The sequence below is a fragment of the Protomyctophum parallelum genome (genome assembly GCF_964188405.1).
Source record: "Protomyctophum parallelum genome assembly, chromosome: 20".
Taxonomy (NCBI): Eukaryota; Metazoa; Chordata; class Actinopteri; order Myctophiformes; family Myctophidae; genus Protomyctophum; species Protomyctophum parallelum.
Genome location: NC_139718.1, coordinates 4,913,177 through 4,938,830, shown reverse-complemented (window position 1 = coordinate 4,938,830; position 25,654 = coordinate 4,913,177). Strand labels below are relative to the sequence as shown.

At 42.2% G+C, this 25,654-nt stretch overlaps 2 protein-coding genes across 3 annotated transcripts in view; one reads left to right on the top strand and one right to left on the bottom strand.

The window, feature by feature from the left end:
* rragd (ras-related GTP binding D) overlaps positions 1-5,002 on the bottom strand; it is a 97,282-nt gene extending 92,280 nt beyond the window's left edge. For both annotated transcript variants that reach the window (XM_083792668.1, XM_083792669.1), the window contains exons 1-2: positions 4,629-5,002; positions 2,356-2,660 (exon numbers count right to left, since the gene is read on the bottom strand). In XM_083792668.1, coding sequence (XP_083648794.1) covers positions 2,356-2,660; positions 4,629-4,893 — 570 coding nt within the window. In that variant the 5' untranslated portion in view covers positions 4,894-5,002. The remainder of the gene's footprint in view (positions 1-2,355; positions 2,661-4,628) is intronic.
* Positions 5,003-15,249: 10,247 nt separating this feature from the next.
* LOC310878428 (hereditary hemochromatosis protein homolog) lies at positions 15,250-23,639 on the top strand (the record flags this gene model as incomplete). The annotated part of the gene is made up of 6 exons (XM_083792760.1): positions 15,250-15,401; positions 18,780-19,040; positions 21,099-21,371; positions 21,960-22,100; positions 22,982-23,085; positions 23,538-23,639. The coding sequence occupies exons 1-6, from the start codon at positions 15,392-15,394 to the stop codon at positions 23,637-23,639; spliced, it is 891 nt and encodes a 296-aa protein (XP_083648886.1). The 5' UTR covers positions 15,250-15,391.
* Positions 23,640-25,654: the final 2,015 nt, after the last annotated feature.

Genomic DNA, 25,654 nt, shown 5'->3' with positions numbered 1-25,654 from the left:
ACATTCTATAGAAACATGAGTTTTCTTTTTTTCAGAAAACTGTCAGGATTTAGAAGGCATTTGTAGAATGGTCCTCAGGAATAAGTGGGTTAAACAGAAGACATTCTATAGAAACATGAGGTTTCTTTTCTTCAGAAAACTGTCAGGATTTAGAAGGCATTTGTAGAATGGTCCTCAGGAATAAGTGGGTTAAACAGAAGACATTCTATAGAAACATGAGTTGGGTTTTTTTCAGAAAACTGTCAGGATTTAGAAGGCATTTGTAGAATGGTCCTCAGGTATAAGTGGGTTAAACAGAAGACATTCTATAGAAACATGAGTTTTCTTTCTTCAGAAAACTGTCAGGATTTAGAAGGCATTTGTAGAATGGTCCTCAGGAATAAGTGGGTTAAACAGAAGACATTCTATAGAAACATGAGTTTTTTTTTCCAGAAAACTGTCAGGATTTAGAAGGCATTTGTAGAATGGTCCTCAGGTATAAGTGGGTTAAACAGAAGACATTCTATAGAAACATGAGTTGGTTTTTTTTTCAGAAAACTGTCAGGATTTAGAAGGCATTTGTAGAATGGTCCTCAGGTATAAGTGGGTTAAACAGAAGACATTCTATAGAAACATGAGTTTTCTTTCTTCAGAAAACTGTCAGGATTTAGAAGGCATTTGTAGAATGGTCCTCAGGAATAAGTGGGTTAAACAGAAGACATTCTATAGAAACATGAGTTTTTTTTTCCAGAAAACTGTCAGGATTTAGAAGGCATTTGTAGAATGGTCCTCAGGTATAAGTGGGTTAAACAGAAGACATTCTATAGAAACATGAGTTGGTTTTTTTTTCAGAAAACTGTCAGGATTTAGAAGGCATTCGTAGAATGGTCCTCAGGTATAAGTGGGTTAAACAGAAGACATTCTATAGAAACATGAGTTGGTTTTTTTTCAGAAAACTGTCAGGATTTAGAAGGCATTTGTAGAATGGTCCTCAGGTATAAGTGGGTTAAACAGAAGACATTCTATAGAAACATGAGTTGGTTTTTTTTCAGAAAACTGTCAGGATTTAGAAGGCATTTGTAGAATGGTCCTCAGGTATAAGTGGGTTAAACAGAAGACATTCTATAGAAACATGAGTTGTTTTTTTTCAGAAAACTGTCAGGATTTAGAAGGCATTTGTAGAATTGTCCTCAGGTATAAGTGGGTTAAACAGAAGACATTCTATAGAAACATGAGGTTTTTTTTTTTCAGAAAACTGTCAGGATTTAGAAAGCATTTGTAGAATGGTCCTCAGGTATAAGTGGGTTAAACAGAAGACATTCTATAGAAACACAGAAGCAGGCTGTTGTTGTGTCTCAGTCCGTGGCTGATGATTATCAGAGTGCAGCGGTGGGTTTCTCAACCTGTTCTGTACACGCACATTTCCACTAGGCCGAGGACGACATGCCACTTCATTTCTTTCCAAATCAGCCTCACAGTAGCGCTTATAACAGACCAATTCCTGTATTTACCTATAACTGCATCGGTCTGTGGACAACTTTGTATGTGCACTCCCTTAGAGACCATGGCAAAACATTTGTCCTGCATATTCTACATCTTCCAGTTATAGCGCCACCATGAGGCCGATTTCTGCAAAACAATTTTTTTTCATATTACTCCTTTTTTTTATCCAAAAGATCTACAAGCTTCTGTTCTGCTATCTAAATCGTGAAAATGTGGCGCAAATCTTTGAATACATATTCTTTCTGTTCCTAACTCAAATCTTTGAATACATATATTCTTTCTTTTCCTAACTCAAATCTTTGAATACATATTCTTTATTTTCCTAAGTCAAATCTTTGAATACATATTCTTTCTTTTCCTAACTCAAATCTTTGAAAACATATTCTTTCTTTTCCTAACTCAAATATTTGAAAACATATTCTTTCTTTTCCTAACTCAAATATTTGAATACATATTCTTTTTCCCAACTCAAATCTTTGAATACATATTCTTTATTTTCCTAACTCAAATCTTTGAAAACATATATTCTTTCTTTTCCTAAGTCAAATATTTGAATACATATTCTTTTTCCTAACTCAAATATTTGAATACATATTATTTTTCCTAACTCAAATATTTGAATACATATTCTTTCTTTTCCTAACTCAAATCTTTGAATACATATTCTTTCTTTTCCTAACTCAAATCTTTGATATATTCTTTCAGTGCGAACCTAACTCAAATTCTGGGGGGTTCCCTGGAACATCATATTTTCAGATGGGGGTCCGCCGCGGTCAAATACGGATCATTCTGGGGGTCCGTGACGTGAAAAAGGTTGGGCACCACCAGCATTTGTAGAATCAGTCCCCCCCCCCCCCCCCCCCCCATCCTCACCTGCGAGTCGATGACGAAGATAAGCGCGCCGGTGCCCCGGAAGATCATCTCGTAGTCAAAGGTGGGGTCGAAGAAGTCGATCTGTCCGGGGAAGTCCCAGATCTGGAAGCTGACGAAGGAGCTGTTGGACACGTCCTCGCGGCAGATCTTGTTGGTGCTCTCCAGGAAGAGCGTCTCGTTGGGAGACATCTTGTGGAACACCACCTTCTGGATGGAGGACTTCCCGCTGCGCCTCAGGCCCATCAGCAGGATGCGAGGCTTCACCTCGCCGCTGAGGGGGTCTCCTCCCCCCCCGTAGCCCTGGGCTAGCACACCGAACAGAGAGAGAGAGAGAGAGAGTCAGTCAGGGGGTCTCCTCCCCCCCCGTAGCCCCCAGGGCTAGCACACAGAACAGAGAGAGAGAGAGAGAGTCAGTCAGGGGGTCTCCTCCCAGTGGCGTGCACAGACATTTAGAAGGGCAGGTGCTCAAGTGAAAAAAAGGGCACCTTTTTGCAGCGCATTTTGGGGCGGAAACCCATTTTGGTGCTTTAGCTATTGAAAAATAGCAGATCTACAAGCTCATAGCGCGCCACCGAGTGGCGCGCTACGAGCTTGTAGGTCTGCTATTTTATTTTAATCGAAGAACCACTGACATAGTAACATAGCTTTAGAATTGTGGGGGCCTAAATAATATAGTAGAAGCGTTTTTTTATCAAGATTCGATCAATGTCACCGCATGGTCCACACACTACAAATTAAGAAAAAAAATAAAACGTTTTTTTCTTTTTTTTTAAGAGGAAAATTGCCAAAAGGGCAGGGGGTGCTCTAGCACCCCCTAGAGTCTCCCTGTGCACGCCACTGTCTCCTCCCCCGTAGCCCTGGGCTAGCACACAGAACAGTCTTAACCCATTCTGACCTGAGATCAGATTCATACGAGGTTTCCACTGGACACACACTGGTCTGATTAACCCATTCTGACCTGAGATCAGATTCTAAAAATGTCAGTCGTTCTTCGATTTTTCAAAAAATAGCAGACCTACAAGCTCGTAGCGCGCCACTCGGTGGCGCGCTATGAGCTTGTAGATCTGCTATTTTTCAATAGCTAAAGCATAACATGATGCTAACACCAAAATGGGTTCCCGTTCAGAATGGGTTTAGTGTTAGTCTAGGCTTAGTCAACTAAATGTCATAAGATTTTAGTCGACTAAAATCTACAGTTGGTTTTAGTCGACTAAAATGTGTTTTGGCGGGCCATGATGCCGTCATAATGACTGGTTTTTACACTTGCTGAAAATAGCCGATCTACAATCTTGTAGATCTGCTATTTATTTTCAGCATGCAATTTTGGAAAATGACTTATACTGGATCTCTTGTCCACTAGTCCCTTACTAAAATTGTAGTCTAGTTTTTATTTGTTGACGAAATTGTCAGTAGGTATATTTAGTCTTAGCTTTAGTCATCATAGCTTAGTTTTAATTTAGTTACCAATAGATTTTGTCAGTAAGAAAAAGGTAGTCGAACATTTTCCGTCTTAGTTTTAGTCGACGAAAACAACACTCTCTGGACTGTGTGTGTGTGCGTGTGCGTGTGCGTGTGCGTGTGCGTGTGCGTGCGTGTGCGTGTGTGTGTGTGTGTGTGTGTGTGACATGATGGCACATCTGCAGTCCCTGCAGTGACACCTGCTGGCGGACACGTGCTACTGCAGGCTGAAGCTCATACCTAGAAAATCTGGCAGTGGAGCAACAGCACACAGTTTGCTGTGACACACACACTCACACACACACCGACAGTCTGACACACACACACACACACACACACACACACACACACACACACGCACGCACGCACACACAGTAGAACCGGTAGAAATCCTGTGTGTGGAGTCGGAGTCGACACACAAGTTAATGTCTCACTGTACTGCTGCGGGCTATTATTATAATGTCCTTATAGGGCAACAACACAACACAGGACTCCCCCCCCCCCCCCCCACAGCACTCCCCCCCCCCCCCCCCCAGCAGCAGAAACGTGCCCATGTGTTACAGTTACAGTTACAAAGTGTACACACACAGACATGCTAACGTAAACACAGCGCTATGAAAGGAAAGGAAGGAATGCAAAGCAACGCATTCCTCCATATCGGTGTGTTAGGACTGTGTCCATAATAGCAGCAGGACCGGACACAAGCACTATTATATTATGACCCCCCCCCCCCCCCCCCCCCCCCCAACACGCCCACCTCCGTCCACGCACACACACACACACACACACACACACACACACACACGCCAGCCCACCTCCGTCCTCACAGCCGCAACACTCCAGGTTTCCGCCGTCCGGAGCGAACGCGTCAAAGTCGTCGTCATCGTCGTCGTAGTAGTAGCAGCCGCCCGAGGAGCCCGACATGGCGGCGGCCGTGGTGGCCGCGGCGGCGGCGGCGTCCCCTGACTCCCCTCCATCCTCCTCCTCCTCTTCGTCCTCTTCGTCCTGGTCCAAGCTGAACTTATTGGTGGAAGAAGAAGAAGGTCCTCCTCCTCCTCCTTGGTTGCTGCTGCTAGTCATGGTGGCGGACTGACTGACTGACTGACTGCACTGAGGCTTTGGTTTGGTTTGTTTTCACAACAACCTCCACATAATGATCTGCTGCTGCCGCTGCTGCTGTCCAACTTTAACTGTCACCTGATATGTGGAAGCCATGCTGCTGGTGAACTCTCACCCGGCCCGGCTCCTCTTCCTCCTCACTAGCGCACGCACGCACGCGCACGCACACAGTCACACACGCAAGCACGCACGCGGCAGTGGTGTGAAGTCATTAACCCTCTAAGACCCGCATTAATTTCTACTTGCAAAAAATAGATTTCAACCTTACTACTACTTTGTACTACAAGGACTAAGACTAAAAAATATGTTAAAGGTATATTCAGTCAAAAAACCTTAGGTTTCGTTTTTGGCTGTGGGACCCAGCCTTTCGTCCAATCAGGATAGAGAGTCAAAAACGAAACCTAAGGTTTTTTGACCCCCAGGGGTTAACTGGGGACAGGGAGGAACTCCTTATATGGCCAGCACACTCTATAGTAGGGAGGATTATCACAACAAAACAAAAAAATAAGTGATATTTGAATTAAGTGAAATCACTGAATATACCTTTAAAAAAAATAAAAAAATAAAGTTTGATGAAAAATGTATAATAATTATATAATAATTATATAATAATATAATACATTAATAATTTACATTTGGGGGATATCTTTCACAATAATGAATAAAACATGTTATAGACATTCTAATGATCACAGAAAAACATATATTACAATTATTTTACCTACTTTTATTAGGGTTAAAGGTCAAAAGTCTTAGGTTAAAAAATGTCCAAAATCGCACAGAGTCCAGACATTTTTAATTTGTGTGAATTTCAGCCTCTGTGGGGGGTATTTATATGCAAATATCATGACCAATGGCATTGAAATGGCATTGCAATGAACATCACTGATGACGTTTAGGTGAAAAAAGAACAGAAAAAAATAATAATAATTTAGTAATTAAATAAAATAGAATTGTTGCTAAAAAGCAACGCTGGGTCTTAAGGAGGGTTAAAGGACCACTTCACCACTTTTCAACCTATCTTCATATAATAGGTCCTCACTAATAATCATGAAAAAATTGCACGATTTTTTTCTACAGTCTGTGTCTCATATAGGAGGGCTGTGGGCAGTTTAGAAACCGTCCTCCAGTGACATCATCATTAGGCAGATTTATTTTTTTAAACAAGATTGTTTTACAAAAATGTTTAGATTTTCATTATCGTGAGAACAATGGCTTCCATTTTCGCATTGCAACTTTTCAGGACTAGAAAGCCTGCAGTTTCTATTAGCTTGGATTCCCCATCGATGATGTCACTGGAAGACGGTTTCTAAACTGCCCACAGCCCTCCTATGAGACACAGACCAAGTAGAAAGAAATTGCACCATTTATTCATGATTATTAGTGAGGACCCATTATATGAAGATAGGTTGAAAAGTGGTGAAGTGGTCCTTTAAGTACATTTACCATTTACTCAATGGTGGGGTTTTTTCCTACTCCACTTTAATGTCGCAGACAAAAAATGTTGTACTTTTTTTGTTTACTCCATTGGACAGCTTTTTTGACAATAATTATTGGTACACATTTTTGATAATTAATCAAATTATAAATCGGAAATCTAACTTGTAGCCAAAAGTACTATAAGTATAGGCTAGATTATACAATTGTTTAGCCTACTTATTTCCCTATGTATTATTTTGAATTTATATTTTATTGTATTGTATATTGTATGAGAGGCAATTTACTTTCTCTTTGCTTATTTTTTTTGCCTAACAGTAAGTATAGCCTTGAGGCCCTTAGGGCAGGAGCCTATCTATATCGCAGGGATTTACACCTTGATGCTGAGTGTCAAGCAGGGAGGCACTGCATGGGTCCCATTTTTAGGGCTAGAGTCTTTGGTATGACCCGGCCGGGGATGGAACCCCGACCTCCTAGTCTCAGGGCGGACACTCTAACCACAAGGCCACTGAGCTATAGCCTAACAGTGGCAACATAATATTGCTGCTATACTTTTACTCAAGTAGTAGTAACTCGAGTAGTTTTTCAACCACTGGCACATAGCTGTCACTGTGACTCTGCCCACTGCTGGACAACAGTCTGCTCTATTCTGTGGTCTGTCCAGGTTCTGGATGGGAAGCATTGGTTCAGTCCAACCCACTGGGAAGCATTGGTTCAGTCCAACCCACTGGGAAGCATTGGTTCAGTCCAACCCACTGGGAAGCATTGGTTCAGTCCAACCCACTGGGAAGCATTGGTTCAGTCCAACCCACTGGGAAGCATTGGTTCAGTCCAACCCACTGGGAAGCATTGGTTCAGTCCAACCCACTGGGAAGCATTGGTTCAGTCCAACCCACTGGGAATCATTGGTTCAGTCCAACCCACTGGGAAGCATTGGTTCAGTCCAACCCACTGGGAAGCATTGGTTCAGTCCAACCCACTGGGAAGCATTGGTTCAGTCCAACCCACTGGGAAGCATTGGTTCAGTCCAACCCACTGGGAAGCATTGGTTCAGTCCAACCCACTGGGAAGCATTGGTTCAGTCCAACCCACTGGGAAGCATTGGTTCAGTCCAACCCACTGGGAAGCGTTGGTTCAGTCCAACCCACTGGGAAGCATTGGTTCAGTCCAACCCACTGGGAAGTGTTGGTTCAGTCCAACCCACTGGGAAGCATTGGTTCAGTCCAACCCACTGGGAAGCATTGGTTCAGTCCAACCCACTGGGAAGTGTTGGTTCAGTCCAACCCACTGGGAAGTGTTGGTTCAGTCCAACCCACTGGGAAGCATTGGTTCAGTCCAACCCACTGGGAAGCATTGGTTCAGTCCAACCCACTGGGAAGCATTGGTTCAGTCCAACCCACTGGGAAGCATTGGTTCAGTCCAACCCACTGGGAAGCGTTGGTTCAGTCCAACCCACTGGGAAGCATTGGTTCAGTCCAACCCACTGGGAAGCATTGGTTCAGTCCAACCCACTGGGAAGCATTGGTTCAGTCCAACCCACTGGGAAGCGTTGGTTCAGTCCAACCCACTGGGAAGCATTGGTTCAGTCCAACCCACTGGGAAGCATTGGTTCAGTCCAACCCACTGGGAAGCATTGGTTCAGTCCAACCCACTGGGAAGCATTGTTTCAGTCCAACCCACTGGGAAGCATTGGTTCAGTCCAACCCACTGGGAAGCATTGTTTCAGTCCAACCCACTGGGAAGCATTGGTTCAGTCCAACCCACTGGGAAGCATTGGTTCAGTCCAACCCACTGGGAAGCATTGGTTCAGTCCAACCCACTGGGAAGCATTGGTTCAGTCCAACCCACTGGGAAGCATTGGTTCAGTCCAACCCACTGGGAAGCATTGGTTCAGTCCAACCCACTGGGAAGCATTGGTTCAGTCCAACCCACTGGGAAGCATTGGTACAGTCCAACCCACGTCCACAATCACATGGCAGTCCAGTGTGTGGGACTATAGTTACAAAACGTCCTTTGTGATGGGAATACTGAAATCATCATGTTCTCTCTCACTCAAACCATGCAGGAAAGGAACTATAAGTGCATTTACTCAAGTACTGTACTTAAGTACAATTTTGAGGTACTTTTAGGACTTCTCTGGAGAATGTCCAATTGTCAATACTGTTGTAAACTCTAAGTACTGGACCCTCGTCTGGTTTTACAGACAGGTAGTGTGTGTGCCGGCTGGGTGGTGTGTGGTTCTGACAGACAGGTAGTGTGTGGTTCTGGGTGGTGTGTGGTTCTGACAGACTGGTAGTGTGTGGTTCTGGGTGGTGTGTGGTTCTGACAGACAGGTAGTGTGTGGTTCTGGGTGGTGTGTGGTTCTGACAGACTGGTAGTGTGTGGTTCTGGGTGGTGTGTGGTTCTGACAGACAGGTAGTGTGTGGTTCTGGGTGGTGTGTGGTTCTGACAGACAGGTAGTGTGTTGTTCTGGGTGGTGTGTGGTTCTGACAGACTGGTAGTGTGTGGTTCTGGGTGGTGTGTGGTTCTGACAGACAGGTAGTGTGTTGTTCTGGGTGGTGTGTGGTTCTGACAGACTGGTAGTGTGTGGTTCTGGGTGGTGTGTGGTTCTGACAGACAGGTAGTGTGTGGTTCTGGGTGGTGTGTGATTCTGGGTGGTGTGTGGTTCTGACAGACAGGTAGTGTGTGGTTCTGGGTAGTGTGTGGTTCTGGGTGGTGTGTGATAATCCAGTTGAAGTATTCCTTCGGTACGGCGACAGCGACGGTGGGCCCGGGAGAACAAATAACGCAACATGAGACAGTATCACGCTAAAGGTTCACACAGTCTATTACACACACAGGAACATGTATAGAGTCTATTACACACACAGGAACATGTATAGAGTCTATTACACACACAGGAACATGTATAGAGTATTACACACACAGGAACATGTATAGAGTCTATTACACACACAGGAACATGTATAGAGTCTATTACACACACAGGAACATGTATAGAGTCTATTACACACACAGGAACATGTATAGAGTCTATTACACACACAGGAACATGTATAGAGTCTATTACACACACAGGAACATGTATAGAGTCTATTACACACACAGGAACATGTATAAAGTCTATTACACACACAGGAACATGTATAGAGTCTATTACACACAGGAACATGTATAGAGTCTATTACACACACAGGAACATGTATAGAGTCTATTACACACACAGGAACATGTATAGAGTTTATTACACACACAGGAACATGTATAGAGTCTATTACACACACAGGAACATGTATAGAGTTTATTACACACAGGAACATGTATAGAGTCTATTACACACACAGGAACATGTATAGAGTTTATTACACACACAGGAACATGTATAGAGTCTATTACACACACAGGAACATGTATAGAGTCTATTACACACACAGGAACATGTATAGAGTCTATTACACACACAGGAACATGTATAGAGTTTATTACACACACAGGAACATGTATAGAGTCTATTACACACACAGGAACATGTATAGAGTCTATTACACACACAGGAACATGTATAGAGTCTATTACACACACAGGAACATGTATAGAGTCTATTACACACACAGGAACATGTATAGAGTATTACACACACAGGAACATGTATAGAGTCTATTACACACACAGGAACATGTATAGAGTCTATTACACACACAGGAACATGTATAGAGTCTATTACACACACAGGAACATGTATAGAGTTTATTACACACACAGGAACATGTATAGAGTCTATTACACACACAGGAACATGTATAGAGTCTATTACACACACAGGAACATGTATAGAGTCTATTACACACACAGGAACATGTATAGAGTCTATTACACACACAGGAACATGTATAGAGTATTACACACACAGGAACATGTATAGAGTCTATTACACACACAGGAACATGTATAGAGTCTATTACACACAGGAACATGTATAGAGTCTATTACACACACAGGAACATGTATAGAGTATTACACACACAGGAACATGTATAGAGTCTATTACACACAGGAACATGTATAGAGTCTATTACACACACAGGAACATGTATAGAGTCTATTACACACACAGGAACATGTATAGAGTATTACACACACAGGAACATGTATAAAGTCTATTACACACACAGGAACATGTATAGAGTCTATTACACACACAGGAACATGTATAGAGTCTATTACACACACAGGAACATGTATAGAGTATTACACACACAGGAACATGTATAGAGTCTATTACACACAGGAACATGTATAGAGTCTATTACACACACAGGAACATGTATAGAGTCTATTACACACACAGGAACATGTATAAAGTCTATTACACACAGGAACATGTATAGAGTCTATTACACACAGGAACATGTATAAAGTCTATTACACACAGGAACATGTATAGAGTCTATTACACACACAGGAACATGTATAGAGTCTATTACACACACAGGAACATGTATAGAGTCTATTACACACACAGGAACATGTATAGAGTCTATTACACACACAGGAACATGTATAGAGTCTATTACACACACAGGAACATGTATAGAGTCTATTACACACACAGGAACATGTATAGAGTATTACACACACAGGAACATGTATAGAGTCTATTACACACACAGGAACATGTATAGAGTCTATTACACACAGGAACATGTATAGCCCATATTGCATACCGTGTCACGATTGGCCGCCCACATTCTCTGGTGTAGGAAATGGGCGTACAATTGAGCCTCTCCAGACCGTAATCCGCCGGCAGGCAATTTATTTTTGCCAACGGCTGATTCGGTCTGGTTTATTAACCAGGCTACAAGTACACAGCCATGGGCGATCAAGATTATAACAAATACTTTTACTTCTAATCCATTCTGAACGGGCACCCATTTTGGTGTCAGCATCATGTTATGCTTTAGCTATAAAAAAAATAGCAGATCTACATAGGTCATAGATCTACGAGCTTGTAGGTCTGCTATTTTTGAAAAAACGAAGAACGACTGACATTTTTAAAAATCTGATCTCAGGTCAGAATGGGTTAATCAGACCAGTGTGTGTCCAGTGGAAACCTTGTATGAATCTGATCTCAGGTCAGAATGGGCTAATCCACTACATCTCAGGGGGCAAATATTGTACTTGTTACCGTACTATTTGAAAACCTCCTCCACGTCAAAGCCTATTGTGGCTCTATATTGCCCACTGAATCATGCTGGATTTGAGAAAGCAGTATAGGCTAGCATTGATTCAGCAAACTTCCATGACCATCACACTTCCATAATCATAGGTTATTTATTGATATATCGACGCAAAGGTGTCAGATCCATAGGTGCCTCTATCACATTCACCTGCATGCTATGTTCGACCACAAGATGGCAGTGTAAGTTATAGTTTTGAGCATAGACTGTAAAAACAAAAATAGGTTGTTGTGTGTGAGCTTCTGCCTAATGTGCTAATCTGGGCAATTAACTTTAAGTTAAGAGGTCCAGGGACCTCAGAACCACTGCCCTGCAGTAGGCCTATACATTCATTGATTGGATATTCTATTGATTTATAAAGTAAATAAATAAAAATCCAGCAGTAGGGCTCGTTTCCCTTATGGTCCATTAACCCATTCTGACCTGAGATCAGATTCATACGAGGTTTCCACTGGACAACACACTGGTCTGATTAACCCATTCTGACCTGAGATCAGATTCTAAAAATGTCAGTCGTTCTTCGATTTTTCAAAAATAGCAGACCTACAAGCTCATATCGCGCCACTCGGTGGCGCGATATGAGCTTGTAGATCTGCTATTTTTCAATAGCTAAAGCATAACATGATGCTGACACCAAAATGTGTCAGCATTTGTTCCCTTATGGTCCATTAACAACAGTGCAACGATACAAAAATAAAGTTTTAAGCAATCGAACTAACCATGCAGGCTACTTTAAATTCCTATTACTTGTCACATGAAAACTCTTTTTTTTCTAGGTTTTAAAGGAAAAAAATACCATGTGTTTTATATTAATATTTGCAGTATAGGCCTATATTCCGTAAATATATTCCCACTTGCAGTATCCCCACGGCCCACCGAGTGGGCCCCAGGAGTAAACAATGTGAGTGCAGAGAGGGCTCTCTGCTGGTACAGCCTGCCCACCAGTGTTTTTCCATCGACTAAAACAAAGACGAAAAGTTTCCGTTGACCATGGAAAATTTCCAAATTTCGAAATGATATTTAGAAATTTGGAAATTTTCCATGGTCAACGGAAATTTTTCGTTTCGAAATTGTCAACATATTATTATGTTGACAATTTCGTCAACAGATAAAAACCAGAGTAAAATATTAGGAAGGGACTAGTGGACAAGAAATCCAGTATAAGTCATTTTACACTTGGTTGCATGCTGAAAATAGCAGATCTACAAGATCACAACGCGTCGCAGCGCGACGCATTTTATTTTAGTATAAATAGTAAGTATAAAAATCAGCCATTAAGACACGGCATCAAGGCCCACCAAAACACATTTTAGTCGACAAAATCACCTGTAGATTTAGTCGACTAAAATCACATGACATTTTTTGTCGACTAGAACTATACTAACACTAATACATTCCAGGTGACTAAAATGTGACTAAAACTAAGTGAAAACTATTCAAGAGACTAATGACTAAAACTAAAATAGAAATGTGCTGGCAGAAAAACAACACTGCTGCATGACAATAATGAGACGCAGCTTTTTCAGTCATACGTGCTATAAATAGAGTTATTATAACCCATTCTGACCTGAGATCAGATTCTAAAAATGTCTTCTACATCCTGAGAGTTTTCATTCTGACCTGAGATCAGATTCTAAAAAAATGTCTTCTATACATCTTGACAGTTTTCTGAAAAAGCTATGTTTCTATGTCAGTCGTTCTTCGATTTTTCAAAAAATAGCAGACCTACAAGCTCGTAGCGCGCCACTCGGTGGCGCGCTATGAGCTTGTAGATCTGCTATTTTTTCCAATAGCTAAAGCATGACATAATGCTAACGCCAAAATGGGTTCCCGCCCAAAATGGGATAAGCCACGGGGTGAGCTGGACCAATCAAATGGCTAGGCCTGTACGCTCACACCACAATGGCACGTTTAGAGGCGTGTTTGTTTTTTTGGCATGGAACTTTCCAGACAAAGTGGCAAAACAGGTCCATCGGGCCGGCATTTGAATGAAAACGTAGCTCCTGCTAAGGGCGATCATTCATTGCACTCACCACCTGGAGTTGTGCCAATTGAGAATATGAAGGAGATATTCTTTGTCATTGAATGTTTTCTCGCGTCAACGGCTAAATGCGGTAAGGACAATGTCATAGCACTTACCCTAGCTACCCCCTTAGATAGCATTTCTGTAGACTTAGATATAGCATTTGATACAGACTTATATAGCATGTTATGTAGACAGCACTATAATTGCATTGTATGTAGTCATAGCATGTCATAGTACATAATGTATAGCATAGTATAGTATATATGTATAGTTTATATGTATAGTTTCATTATATAGATATTCCACTGTTACGTTCTTAGCTTACGCAATGTTTCATGATAAATGCTTATTATGTGATGTATTCCCATGCTTTTTTTGTTCTTGTTTAATGTAAGTCGCTCTGGATTAAGAGCGTCTGCTAAATGCCTAAATTGTAAATTGTCATTACTATATACTTTAAGGCTGTTGTCAACACCTGGAGTGGTTTGTTGCCATTTGTGGATTTCTGAAAGGAAAACAAAAGCTCCGTCCCCATTGAAAAGCACCCTCATATGGGCTGAATGGAAGTTCTGTGTGACCGACACACCCCGTTTATTTTGTTTAAACGTATATATATATAATATATATATATATATATATATATATATATATATATATACTATGTTTGTTTAACCTAATTGTTTTATATTGTGTCACTGTTCAACACTTTGTAACCTTGTTTCGAAAGATGCTCTATAAATAAAATGTACTTACTTACTTACTTACTTACTTACTTATTTACTTATTTACTAAACCTGCTCTCGTGAAAAGGCATTCGTTTCTGAACCGAGATGCTTGCTGTTGTGTTTTGATCAGTATAGTGGAAAGTAACTACTAAGTACTTTTACTTAAGTACTGTACTAAATCTCGGAGCCAATATCGGAGCCACTTTTACTTCACTACAATCATTTGAAAACTTTAGTTACTTTAGTTACTTTGGCGATTTTAATTTTGATTAGAAAACATACATTAACCACTTCAACACTATACATTTCGGGCCATTTGAAAACAGCCGATCTACGAGCTTGTAGATCGGCTATTGTCAATACATCCTAATACAACTCTAAACTCTAAAAGAATACTTTCACTTTTAGTACTTTAAGTACTGTACATTTTGATGCCGATACTTTTGTACTTTTACTCAAGTACATTTTCAATTCCGTACTTTTACTTGTAACGAAGTAGTTCTAAATTGCAGTAATGGTATACTTTTACTTAAGTAAAACAATTGAGTATTTTTTTTCCCCCACCCACTGGTTTTGATTGAGAACCATTTAAATTCACGAGTGACATTTATTTGACACATTGGGCTGTATTTTGCGTGTCTTAAGTACCAGGTCTTATTCCCTAACTTGAGTAAACTAAAGACCTGGAGGCGTGATCAATGCTATTTGGCTATTCTGAGTGGCCAAAGAGCATTGATCACGCCTCCAGGTCTGTAGTTTACTCAAGTTAGGGAATAAGACCTGGTACTTAAGACACGCAAAATACAGCCCTAAATATCCCACTTTCAGATTCCCATTCTCTAGAGTTCCGTTCTTTTGGGCTCAAAGTGGCCGGAGGCCAGATAAGCGTGGGACAGCAGGTCTTATACGACGGAGTGGCAGCTTCGTATTGTTGTGAAGACAGAACGCGGTCTGACATATTCCAAGGCTGGAGGAGCTCGGATATCGTATCGGATATCGTAGCGTCCTACTATCAGATTCATCACCTGACCAACATGCCAGTGGGTGAGTTTGTCAAATTGTCATGTGTTTATTTTCACATTTTTTTTTTTTTTAATATATATATATCCCATTAGAGGAAAGTTAAGATGTCCCATATTACCATATTGTTTACCGGTATTCATCATTTACTACTATTAACTACTCTAACTGAAATAATTTACACTTGACCTTTGATTGAGTGCTGTGACTTATAGCAGTAGTTCCCAAAGTGGGGTCCGGGGACCCCTAGGGGTACTTGAGGGATTTCCAGGGGGGACCCAGCTAGATGATAGTTTGTAACTAAATGGACCCTTATGGGTCTGTAACTCAGAGTGTACAAATTGAACCAAATGGACCCTAACCCTCAATGCTAAAGTAACTCTCAGAGTTAAATTAGCATTGATTTTACAATATAAATTGGGGGTCCCAGAGATAGAAATGCTATTAAATTGGGGTCCGTAGACTAATGCTGGGGGTCTTTGAAATTAAACGGGTTGAGAATCACTGCTAGAGACATAAAAATCTTCTCTAATGGGGGGTCCCTGGCATATCTTTTCAAATGGGGGTCCACAGGCTGATTAGTGTCGATTTGGGGGTCCTTGACTTGAAAAAGTTGTGTCCGTCCCTCTATAACGTCTGGTTGTTCTGTACACAGATGTCCTCCAGAGACAGTGTGTCTGTGTGTCTGTCCCTCTATAACGTCTGGCTGTTCTGTACACAGATGTCCTCCAGAGACAGTGTGTCTGTGTGTCTGTCCCTCTATAACGTCTGGCTGTTCTGTACACAGATGTCCTCCAGAGACAGTGTGTCTGTGTGTCTGTCCCTCTATAACGTCTGGCTGTTCTGTACACAGATGTCCTCCAGAGACAGTGTGTCTGTGTGTCTGTCCCTCTATAACGTCTGGCTGTTCTGTACACAGATGTCCTCCAGAGACAGTGTGTCTGTGTGTCTGTCCCTCTATAACGTCTGGTTGTTCTGTACAGATGTCCTCCAGAGACAGTGTGTCTGTGTGTCCGTCCCACTATAACGTCTGGTTGTTCTGTACACAGATGTCCTCCAGAGACAGCGTGGCTGTGTGTCCGTCCCACTATAACGTCTGGTTGTTCTGTGTACAGATGTCCTCCAGAGACAGTGTGTCTGTGTGTCTGTCCCACTATAACGTCTGGTTGTTCTGTATACAGATGTCCTCCAGAGACAGCGTGGCTGTGTGTCTGTCCCACTATAACGTCTGGTTGTTCTGTGTACAGATGTCCTCCAGAGACAGCGTGTCTGTGTGTCTGTCCCACTATAACGTCTGGCTGTTCTGTACAGATGTCCTCCAGAGACAGCGTGGCTGTGTGTCCGTTCAACCAGTGTTGTTTTTAGTCGTTGTCTCTTGAATAGTTTTCACTTAGTTTTAGTCACATTTTAGTCACCTGGAATGTTCTAGTGTTTAGTCTAGTTTTAGTCGACTAAATGTCATACGATTTTAGTCGACTAAATCTACAGTTGATTTAGTCGACTAAAATGTGTTTTGACAGGCCTTGATGTCGTTGTAATGACATATTTTACACTTTTGTTGCATGCTGAAAATAGCAGATCTACAATCTCGCAACGCGTCGCAGCGCGGCGCGTTGTGAGATTGTATATCTGCTATTTTCAGCATGCAACCCAGCATAAAACTGGATCTCTTGTCCACTAGTCCCTTCCTAACATTTTAGTCTAGTTTTTATTTGTTGACGAAATTGTCAGTATATTTAGTCTTAGTTTTAGTCATCATAGATTCCTTTTTATTTAGTTTTTATTTAGTTTTAGTCAGTGAAAAAAGGTAGTCGACGAACATATTTCGTCTTAGTTTTAGTCGACGAAAACAACACTGCGTCCCACTAACGTCTGGTTGTTCTGTACACAGATGTCCTCCAGAGACAGTGTGTCTGTGTGTCCGTCCCACTATAACGTCTGGCTGTTCTGTCCAGATGTCCTCCAGAGACAGTGTGTCTGTGTGTCCGTCCCACTATAACGTCTGGTTGTTCTGTACAGATGTCCTCCAGAGACAGTGTGTCTGTGTGTCCGTCCCACTATAACGTCTGGTTGTTCTGTACAGATGTCCTCCAGAGACAGCGTGTCTGTGTGTCCGTCCCACTATAACGTCTGGTTGTTCTGTACAGATGTCCTCCAGAGACAGCGTGTCTGTGTGTCCGTCCCACTATAACGTCTGGTTGTTCTGTACACAGATGTCCTCCAGAGACAGTGTGTCTGTGTGTCCGTCCCACTATAACGTCTGGTTGTTCTGTATACAGATGTCCTCCAGAGACAGTGTGTCTGTGTGTCTGTCCCACTATAACGTCTGGTTGTTCTGTACACAGATGTCCTCCAGAGACAGCGTGTCTGTGTGTCCGTCCCACTATAACGTCTGGTTGTTCTGTGTACAGATGTCCTCCAGAGACAGTGTGTCTGTGTGTCTGTCCCACTATAACGTCTGGTTGTTCTGTACACAGATGTCCTCCAGAGACAGTGTGTCTGTGTGTCTGTCCCACTATAACGTCTGGCTGTTCTGTACAGATGTCCTCCAGAGACAGCGTGTCTGTGTGTCCGTCCCACTATAACGTCTGGTTGTTCTGTACAGATGTCCTCCAGAGACAGCGTGTCTGTGTGTCTGTCCCACTATAACGTCTGGTTGTTCTGTGTACAGACGTCCTCCAGCGACAGTGTGTCTGTGCCATAGAGTTATATATCTATAGAGAAGACACCCGAGTTCTCCTCCCATCCACTTGCATTGAGTTGCTCAAAAGCGCATGAGGCGGATTCACTCCTCCTTCCTGGTAGGAACAGAGTGCATTCTGGGACGGATTGCAATGGTGAGTGGCCCCAAACACATGAACGCGCTGCCGTTGAACGCGCACGAGCGTCGTCCGTCGTGAACGTGTACAATGTTAGTCAACGGACAGCGCGTTCATGTGTTTGGGGCCAGGCTGCAATACCTTCATTCGGCCACTATGTCCATTTCGCCTCAAGATTTCCTCTGGGTGCCGTCTCTATAAATATATATACTCTAAGGTCTGTGTCCGTCCCACTATAACGTCTGGCTGTTCTGTACAGATGTCCTCCAGAGACAGTGTGTCTGTGTGTCCGTCCCTCTATAACGTCTGGTTGTTCTGTACAGATGTCCTCCAGAGACAGCGTGGCTGTGTGTCCGTCCCACTATAACGTCTGGTTGTTCTGTGTACAGATGTCCTCCAGAGACAGTGTGTCTGTGTGTCTGTCCCACTATAACGTCTGGTTGTTCTGTACAGATGTCCTCCAGAGACAGTGTGTCTGTGTGTCCGTCCCACTATAACGTCTGGCTGTTCTGTGTACAGATGTCCTCCAGAGACAGTGTGGCTGTGTGTCTGTCCCACTATAACGTCTGGTTGTTCTGTACAGATGTCCTCCAGAGACAGCGTGGCTGTGTCCGTTCGACTGACGGAACCGTCTCCGCTTTCGAAAAATGGGCGGTGAGCGGCGTGGACTTCATAACCTTTGACCCTCACTCGCTCAGATGGACGTCCCGGTCTCGGTGGGCGGAGGCGGTCGAACGGAGCTGGAACGAAGAACAAACGAGGAATCGCGTATTTAGTTACTTTCTCAGGAGTCAGTGTCCCTCCATGTTGCAGCAAATTAAGTTGAAACCAACGGAGCGTATAGGTAAGAATGACAACAAGGATAGTTTATACACACACACACACACACACACGTTTTACTTAAAGGACCACTTCACCACTTTTCAACCTATCTTCATATAATGGGTCCTCACTAATAATCATGAAAAAATGGCGCAATTTTTTTTCTCTACTCGGTCTGTGTCTCATAGGAGGGCTGTGGACAGTTCAGAAACCGTCTTCCAGTGACATCATCGATGGGGAATCCAAGCTAATAAAAACAGCAGGCTTTCTAATCCTGAAAAGTTGCAATGCGAAAATGGAAGCCATCGTTCTCACGATAATGAAAATCTAAACATTTTTGTAAAAAAATCTTGTTTAAAAAATAATCTGCCTAATGATGTCACTGGAAGACGGTTTCTAAACTGCCCACAGCCCTCCTATGAGACACAGACTGAGTAGAATTTTTTTTTGCCATTTTTTCGTGATTATTAGTGAGGACCTATTATATGAAGATAGGTTGAAAAGTGGTGAAGTGGTCCTTTAAGTAAAACAAATAGTACCACAATGCAGAAATTCTCAAAATTAAAGTAGGCCTACAAAAGTTTTGGTATCAACATATACCAAAAAAGGTAGCCTATACTATACCTATTGTGCAGCATTTTCCATTTCACAAATGTGTCGCATGGTGAGCTTGTAGATCGGCTATTTTCAAATGGCAGAAACATATGGGGCTGGAGTGGTTAATGTGTGTTTTATAACAATAACAATTAAAAAATCGACAAAATAACTAGTATAGCCTAACTCAAGTTTTTATATAATTGTAGTTGAGTAAAAGTACAATATATTCCTTGGAGTGATATTGTATCATTGTGCCTGCACAATGCAACTGTAATGTTATGTGATGTCTCTGCCCCCTACCCCCCCTCCCTCTCTGTCATTACCCCCCACCCAAATTCTGCCTCCGCCCACCCCCCCCCCCCCACATCCTTTTCCTTTCCTTTCTGAAGATGCGAGTAGGCCGGGCGCAGCGCACGCTTGCGACCAGCAGCAATAACTTTGGTCTGACTCATTTATATGTGTTTCAAGCCTTATGACCTTCGGGCGGCGGTGGCTCAGGGGTAGATTGCCTGGATGGTAACCGTAAGGTTGCCAGTTCGAACCCGGGCTCCCCCAGAGTTACTGTCGAAGTGTCCTTGAGCAAGACACTGAACCCCTAATTGCTCCCGATGTGCTAGTTGGTGCCTTGCATGGTTTCCGCTGCCATCGGTGTATGAATGTGTGTGTGAATGGGTGAATGTAATGCACAATCTCTGTAAAGCGCCTTGGATAAAGGCGCTATATAAATGCACCATTTACCATAAACAACCTTGAACCTTGAACCTTGATATGTAGAGGAGCAGAAGGATTGCAAATTGTAAATACTGACGGGAGTAAAAAAATAAGTACCTCAAAATTGTACTTATGTACAGTACTTAGTAGTAAATGTACATGTTTTCACTCAGACAGTTGATTAAGCCATTTTGGGGCGGGAATCCCTTTTGGTGTTTTAAGCATTATGTTATACTGTGGCGCGAATCTTTGAATATATATTATTTCGGGAGCGAATGTTTTTAACTCAAACCTTTGCTTCTGGGGGGGGGGGGGTCCCTGGAACAACAACATATTTTCAGATGGGGGTCGGCGGCCAATTAACCCATTCTGAACGGGCACCCGTTTTGGTGTTGGCATCGTGTTATGCTTTAGCTATTGAAAAATAGCAGATCTACAAGCTCATATCGCGCCACCGAGTGGCGCGCTACGAGCTTGTAGGTCTGCTATTTTTGAAAAATCGAAGAAGGACTGACATTTTTAGAATCTGATCTCAGGTCAGAATGGGTTAATCAGACCAGTGTGTGTCCAGTGGAAACCTCGTATGAATCTGATCTCAGGTCAGAATGGGTTAAAAAAAAAATTGGGGGTCCTTGACACGAACATGTTTGAGAACCACTGACATATAGAAACATGAGGTTTTTCAGAAAACTGTCAGGATTTAGAAGGCATTCGTAGAATCGTTGCCAGGTTCGAAATGGGTTAATCTCTCGATTCCACGTTTGTCTCCCAGACGTGCGCATCTTCGCAAAGGCCATTCCCGGCACCGCAGCGAAGGTGTCCCTGAGGTGTCACGTGACAAGCCGTGACAGATCCCTGACGGTCTCTCTGAGCGGAGACGGGGGAGCTCCCACGGTGAACCGGGTCAGAGCCACTGGACCGCTGCCCACTGGAGACGACGGAGCTGTGATCTTCAGACTGACCGCAGAGGTCCTCAGCAGCCACGACAGCACGTATGTCTGTGCAGTGCAGACGAGGAATCACAACAACGTCTCTGTCCTGTGGGGTGAGAGAGCTTTATTTTACCCGCGATGAAATCGATGCCACGATGTTTAATCCATTCTGAACGGGAACCCATTTTGGTGTTTCATCATGTTATGCTTTAGCTATTGAAAAATAGCAGATCTACAAGCTCATAGCGCGCCACTCGCTACGAGCTTGTAGGTCTGCTATTTTTGAAAAATCGTTTTTAGAATCTGATCTCAGGTCAGAATGGGTTAATCAGACCAGTGTGTGTCCAGTGGAAACCTCGTATGAATCTGATCTCAGGTCAGAATGGGTTAGATGATTTAACTCATTTAGACCCGAGGACGATTCTACAAATGAACCCCCCCCCCCCCCCCCAAGAAGCAAAGATATGAGTTAAAAACGTTCGCTCCTCTGAAAGAATATATTCAAAGACTTGCACCACATTTTCACCATAGCAGAAGATCTGCTATCGAAGATCATGAGCTTGTAGATCTGCTATTTTTCAATAGCTAAATTATAAATAAAAAAAAATGCTTAAAACACCAAAAGGGGTTCGATCCGCCCCAAACTGTTTTTTTTTTTTACTGGATGAATACGTCGCTGATCATATTCTTTCCCGTTGCAGACGGCCTCACTCTGGATGGCAGACGAATCCCAATGGATGGCGGAGATAAAGGCCGTTCGTGGACCATTCTGATGATGCTCTTTGGTATCGGCGTCTCGGTGGTTATCGTGTGTGGATTTAAAAGGTGTTTCATCAAGATAGGTGAGATTTTTGTTTTTGTTTTTTCTCTCCATTTTTGTTTCACCTTTAAAATAAACAACTATATACTAGTTATTTGCGAGGAAAAATAAGTTGCCCTTCTTTAATTTGAACAGTTCTTCTGCGTGACCCGCATTCCCCGCTATTTAATCCAGTATTCTACGCTGCCTAGATCGTCTTATTACCTTTGGAGCATACGCCAAAGTATTTGCAGCTTTGAACCACGAAAAATAGTCCGATGGTTTGTTGTTGATGAGAAAAACAGGCCGCAATTACAATGCGAAACGGCAACAGCCTCCACAGCATGTCGCAGTCCAAACAAACTATTATTTTAAAACACATTAAACAACAATTTAAAGCCCTCAAGGTGTTAAAGGTTTTATGACATTCATTTTCATTTATTTTTATTTTTTATTTTAGGTTTTATGACCTCAATTACACCCAAAAAACCTGAACTTTGAACATTCAGTGGATTTTCTGTAGTCTGAAGTTTTCTTTGGGGTTTGGAAGGGGTTTGAGCTACAATGAAAACAGGCAACACAGTGAAAACAGTGACATCTGCTGGCAAATCCCATTGACATATATGGGATTTGCAGTAAGTGATGTCACTTACTGCCGGCAAATCAGAGCACCTGTTTGAGCCAGAAAACCCCAGATCACAGAAAATCTACTGAATGTTAAAAGTTCATGTTTTTTGGGTGCAATTGAGATTAGAAAACCTAAAGAAAACAAGAACGATTCCAAAACCATTTTTTTTATGTCACAATCCCTTTAACAGTATGCTTTGACTAATATGCTTTATAGTCTGGTGTACTGTATGTGTTGTTTTGTCATGTCAATAAAAAACTAATATAACAAAAACCTTATGTTGTGACTTGTCGTAGTCACGGTGAGACATGGACATCCTCCACTGTTTGATAAGAACCTGCCACTGCCAGAGGAGCACCAACAGCTCCACAAGAGCTTCCACACTATGGAAATGAACATGGTAAGAAAATATGATCCATAGCACACTTTGGCCTGCAGATTGTATGTGTCTGACTCTGACTGTACTACTGTAGACTGTGGGCAACTTTCACTCCAGAGGGCCACTATAGTTCCACACTCACTCCAGAGGGCCACTATAGTTCCACACTCACTCCAGAGGGCCACGATAAGAACAAGACCTACAAGCTACGAGCTTGTAGGTCTGCTATTTTTGAAAAATCGTGAAAGTGTGGCGCAAATCTTTGGATATATCGTTGCTTCTGGGAGGGTCCCTGGAACATCATATTTTCAAATGCATATATTTTTGCATATATTTTTTGGGGTCCTTGACATGGAATAGTTTGAGAACGACTGCCATAGAAACATAGGGTTTTTCAGAAAACAGTTAGGATTTAGAAGACATTTGTAGAATCGTCTTCAGGTCTAAATGTTCTTCCTGCTTCCTTGCCCTAGGACACAGAGGAGACACAGGAGGGCGAGGAGGACGAGGAGGACGCCATGGAACTCTTCTCCAAACAGTTCTTTATACCCAGCACCCTAATCAAGGGAACTTGATTAGGGCCCATGGTTGGGAATCAACCCAAGACTATACGGGTGATGATCACGTTCCAGGTGGCCTTTAACACAACTTCTTAATCTGTAATGCCTTTAGGTTTTATAACCTAAGGGCATAAGATATAAGATAAGGCTTATCTTAAGGCATAAGATATATATAAGATATATAAGACTAATATCTCAAATCTGTCAGCGCTGCCTATACTGCCTTCAACATGATGTAATGTTGTTGTTAGTATGAATGCACACAGATGCGTGGCCCACCGGGAATATGCCTGCGGACCCGAAAGCAGTGGTGGAAAAAGTACTAGATTGTTTTACTTATAAGTAAAAGTACCAATACTGCAATTTAGAACTCGTTACAAGTAAAAGTACGGAATTGAAAATGTACTCCCAGTACTTCCCGCACGACTTGCCGCACCCATAGGCAGCAGTGGACGAACGGTTTGCGGAGCGGTCTTGATATCGGAAGGTCGCTATAGTTCGTATCCCCGGACCGGCACGTTAAAATTACCACCGCTGAAGTGCCCTTGGACAAGGCATTGAACCCCTACCATGAAATGTTCTATGAGCAGGGCCTGGCTGTAAACAAGTTCTTGAGCTTAGTCCAGTTACCCTGCAGGGTAAACATAGTACCTTTCCTTTCCTTAGTCCAGTTACCCTGGGTAAACATAGTACCTTTCCTTTCCTTAGTCCAGTTACCCTGGGTAAACATAGTACCTTTCCTTTCCTTAGTCCAGTTACCCTGGGTAAACATAGTACCTTTCCTTTCCTTAGTCCAGTTACCCTGGGTAAACATAGTACCTTTCCTTTCCTTAGTCCAGTTACCCTGGGTAAACATAGTACCTTTCCTTTCCTTAGTCCAGTTACCCTGGGTAAACATAGTACCTTTCCTTTCCTTAGTCCAGTTACCCTGGGTAAACATAGTACCTTTCCTTTCCTTAGTCCAGTTACCCTGGGTAAACATAGTACCTTTCCTTTCCTTAGTCCAGTTACCCTGGGTAAACATAGTACCTTTCCTTTCCTTAGTCCAGTTACCCTGGGTAAACATAGTACCTTTCCTTTCCTTAGTCCAGTTACCCTGGGTAAACATAGTACCTTTCCTTTCCTTAGTCCAGTTACCCTGGGTAAACATAGTTTCCTTTATTTTTAGCGTAGCCGTGCTACTCATACGCTGAGTTGGCGGTGCCCGCCCAGGGATCGAACCCGCAAACTTGTAGTCCAAAAGGCGAGAGCTCTACCGACGTACTGAGCTACCCCTAGATCGGTTATTTACACAATTATTGTGGCCAATATTGTTTTAGGTAATATTTGACAATTCGGCCAATGTTTGACCATTTCTTACAGTGCAGTCGTATTATTAGTTTATTTATTTTTTAGAGCTATTAAAAAGGTCTATAGCCTGACACTCGTTTCACGAATCACCAGTGGCTAGAGATTCAGGGTCTGGATCCAGGCAAAAAAAGAAAAGTTCAAAGTGTCACTTTAGAAATGTGTACTACATTCACTACTGTATATACAGTTATACTGTATATATTCACTTTACACTGTTTGTTTACTGTTGTTTGTTTGGGACCCGATCCCCAGTTTGGGAACCATTGCTCTTATGTACAGGCAAGAGAGTCAAGAATTAAACCAAGACAAATAACAATAAAACTTTATCCTTTTTAATAAATACATTATTAGAGTGTCAATCTAGACACCTGTTCTGGGTCTCTGAATTAATGACATTATGTGATGTGTAATGATTGATGATTGGATCCAGACCTATACGGCATGAATACATTACATTATTTAAGCCAATAAGTCCTTTGTTTTTTATTTAGACGCACAATGTTCTTAAAAACCCTCTAACACCCGCATTAATTTCTACTTGCAAAAAATAGATTTCAACCTTACTACTACTTTGTACTACTAGGACTAAGACTAAAAAAATAAAATAAATAAAGTTTGATGAAAAATGTATAATAATTATATAATAATATAATAAATTAATAATTTACATTTGGGGGATA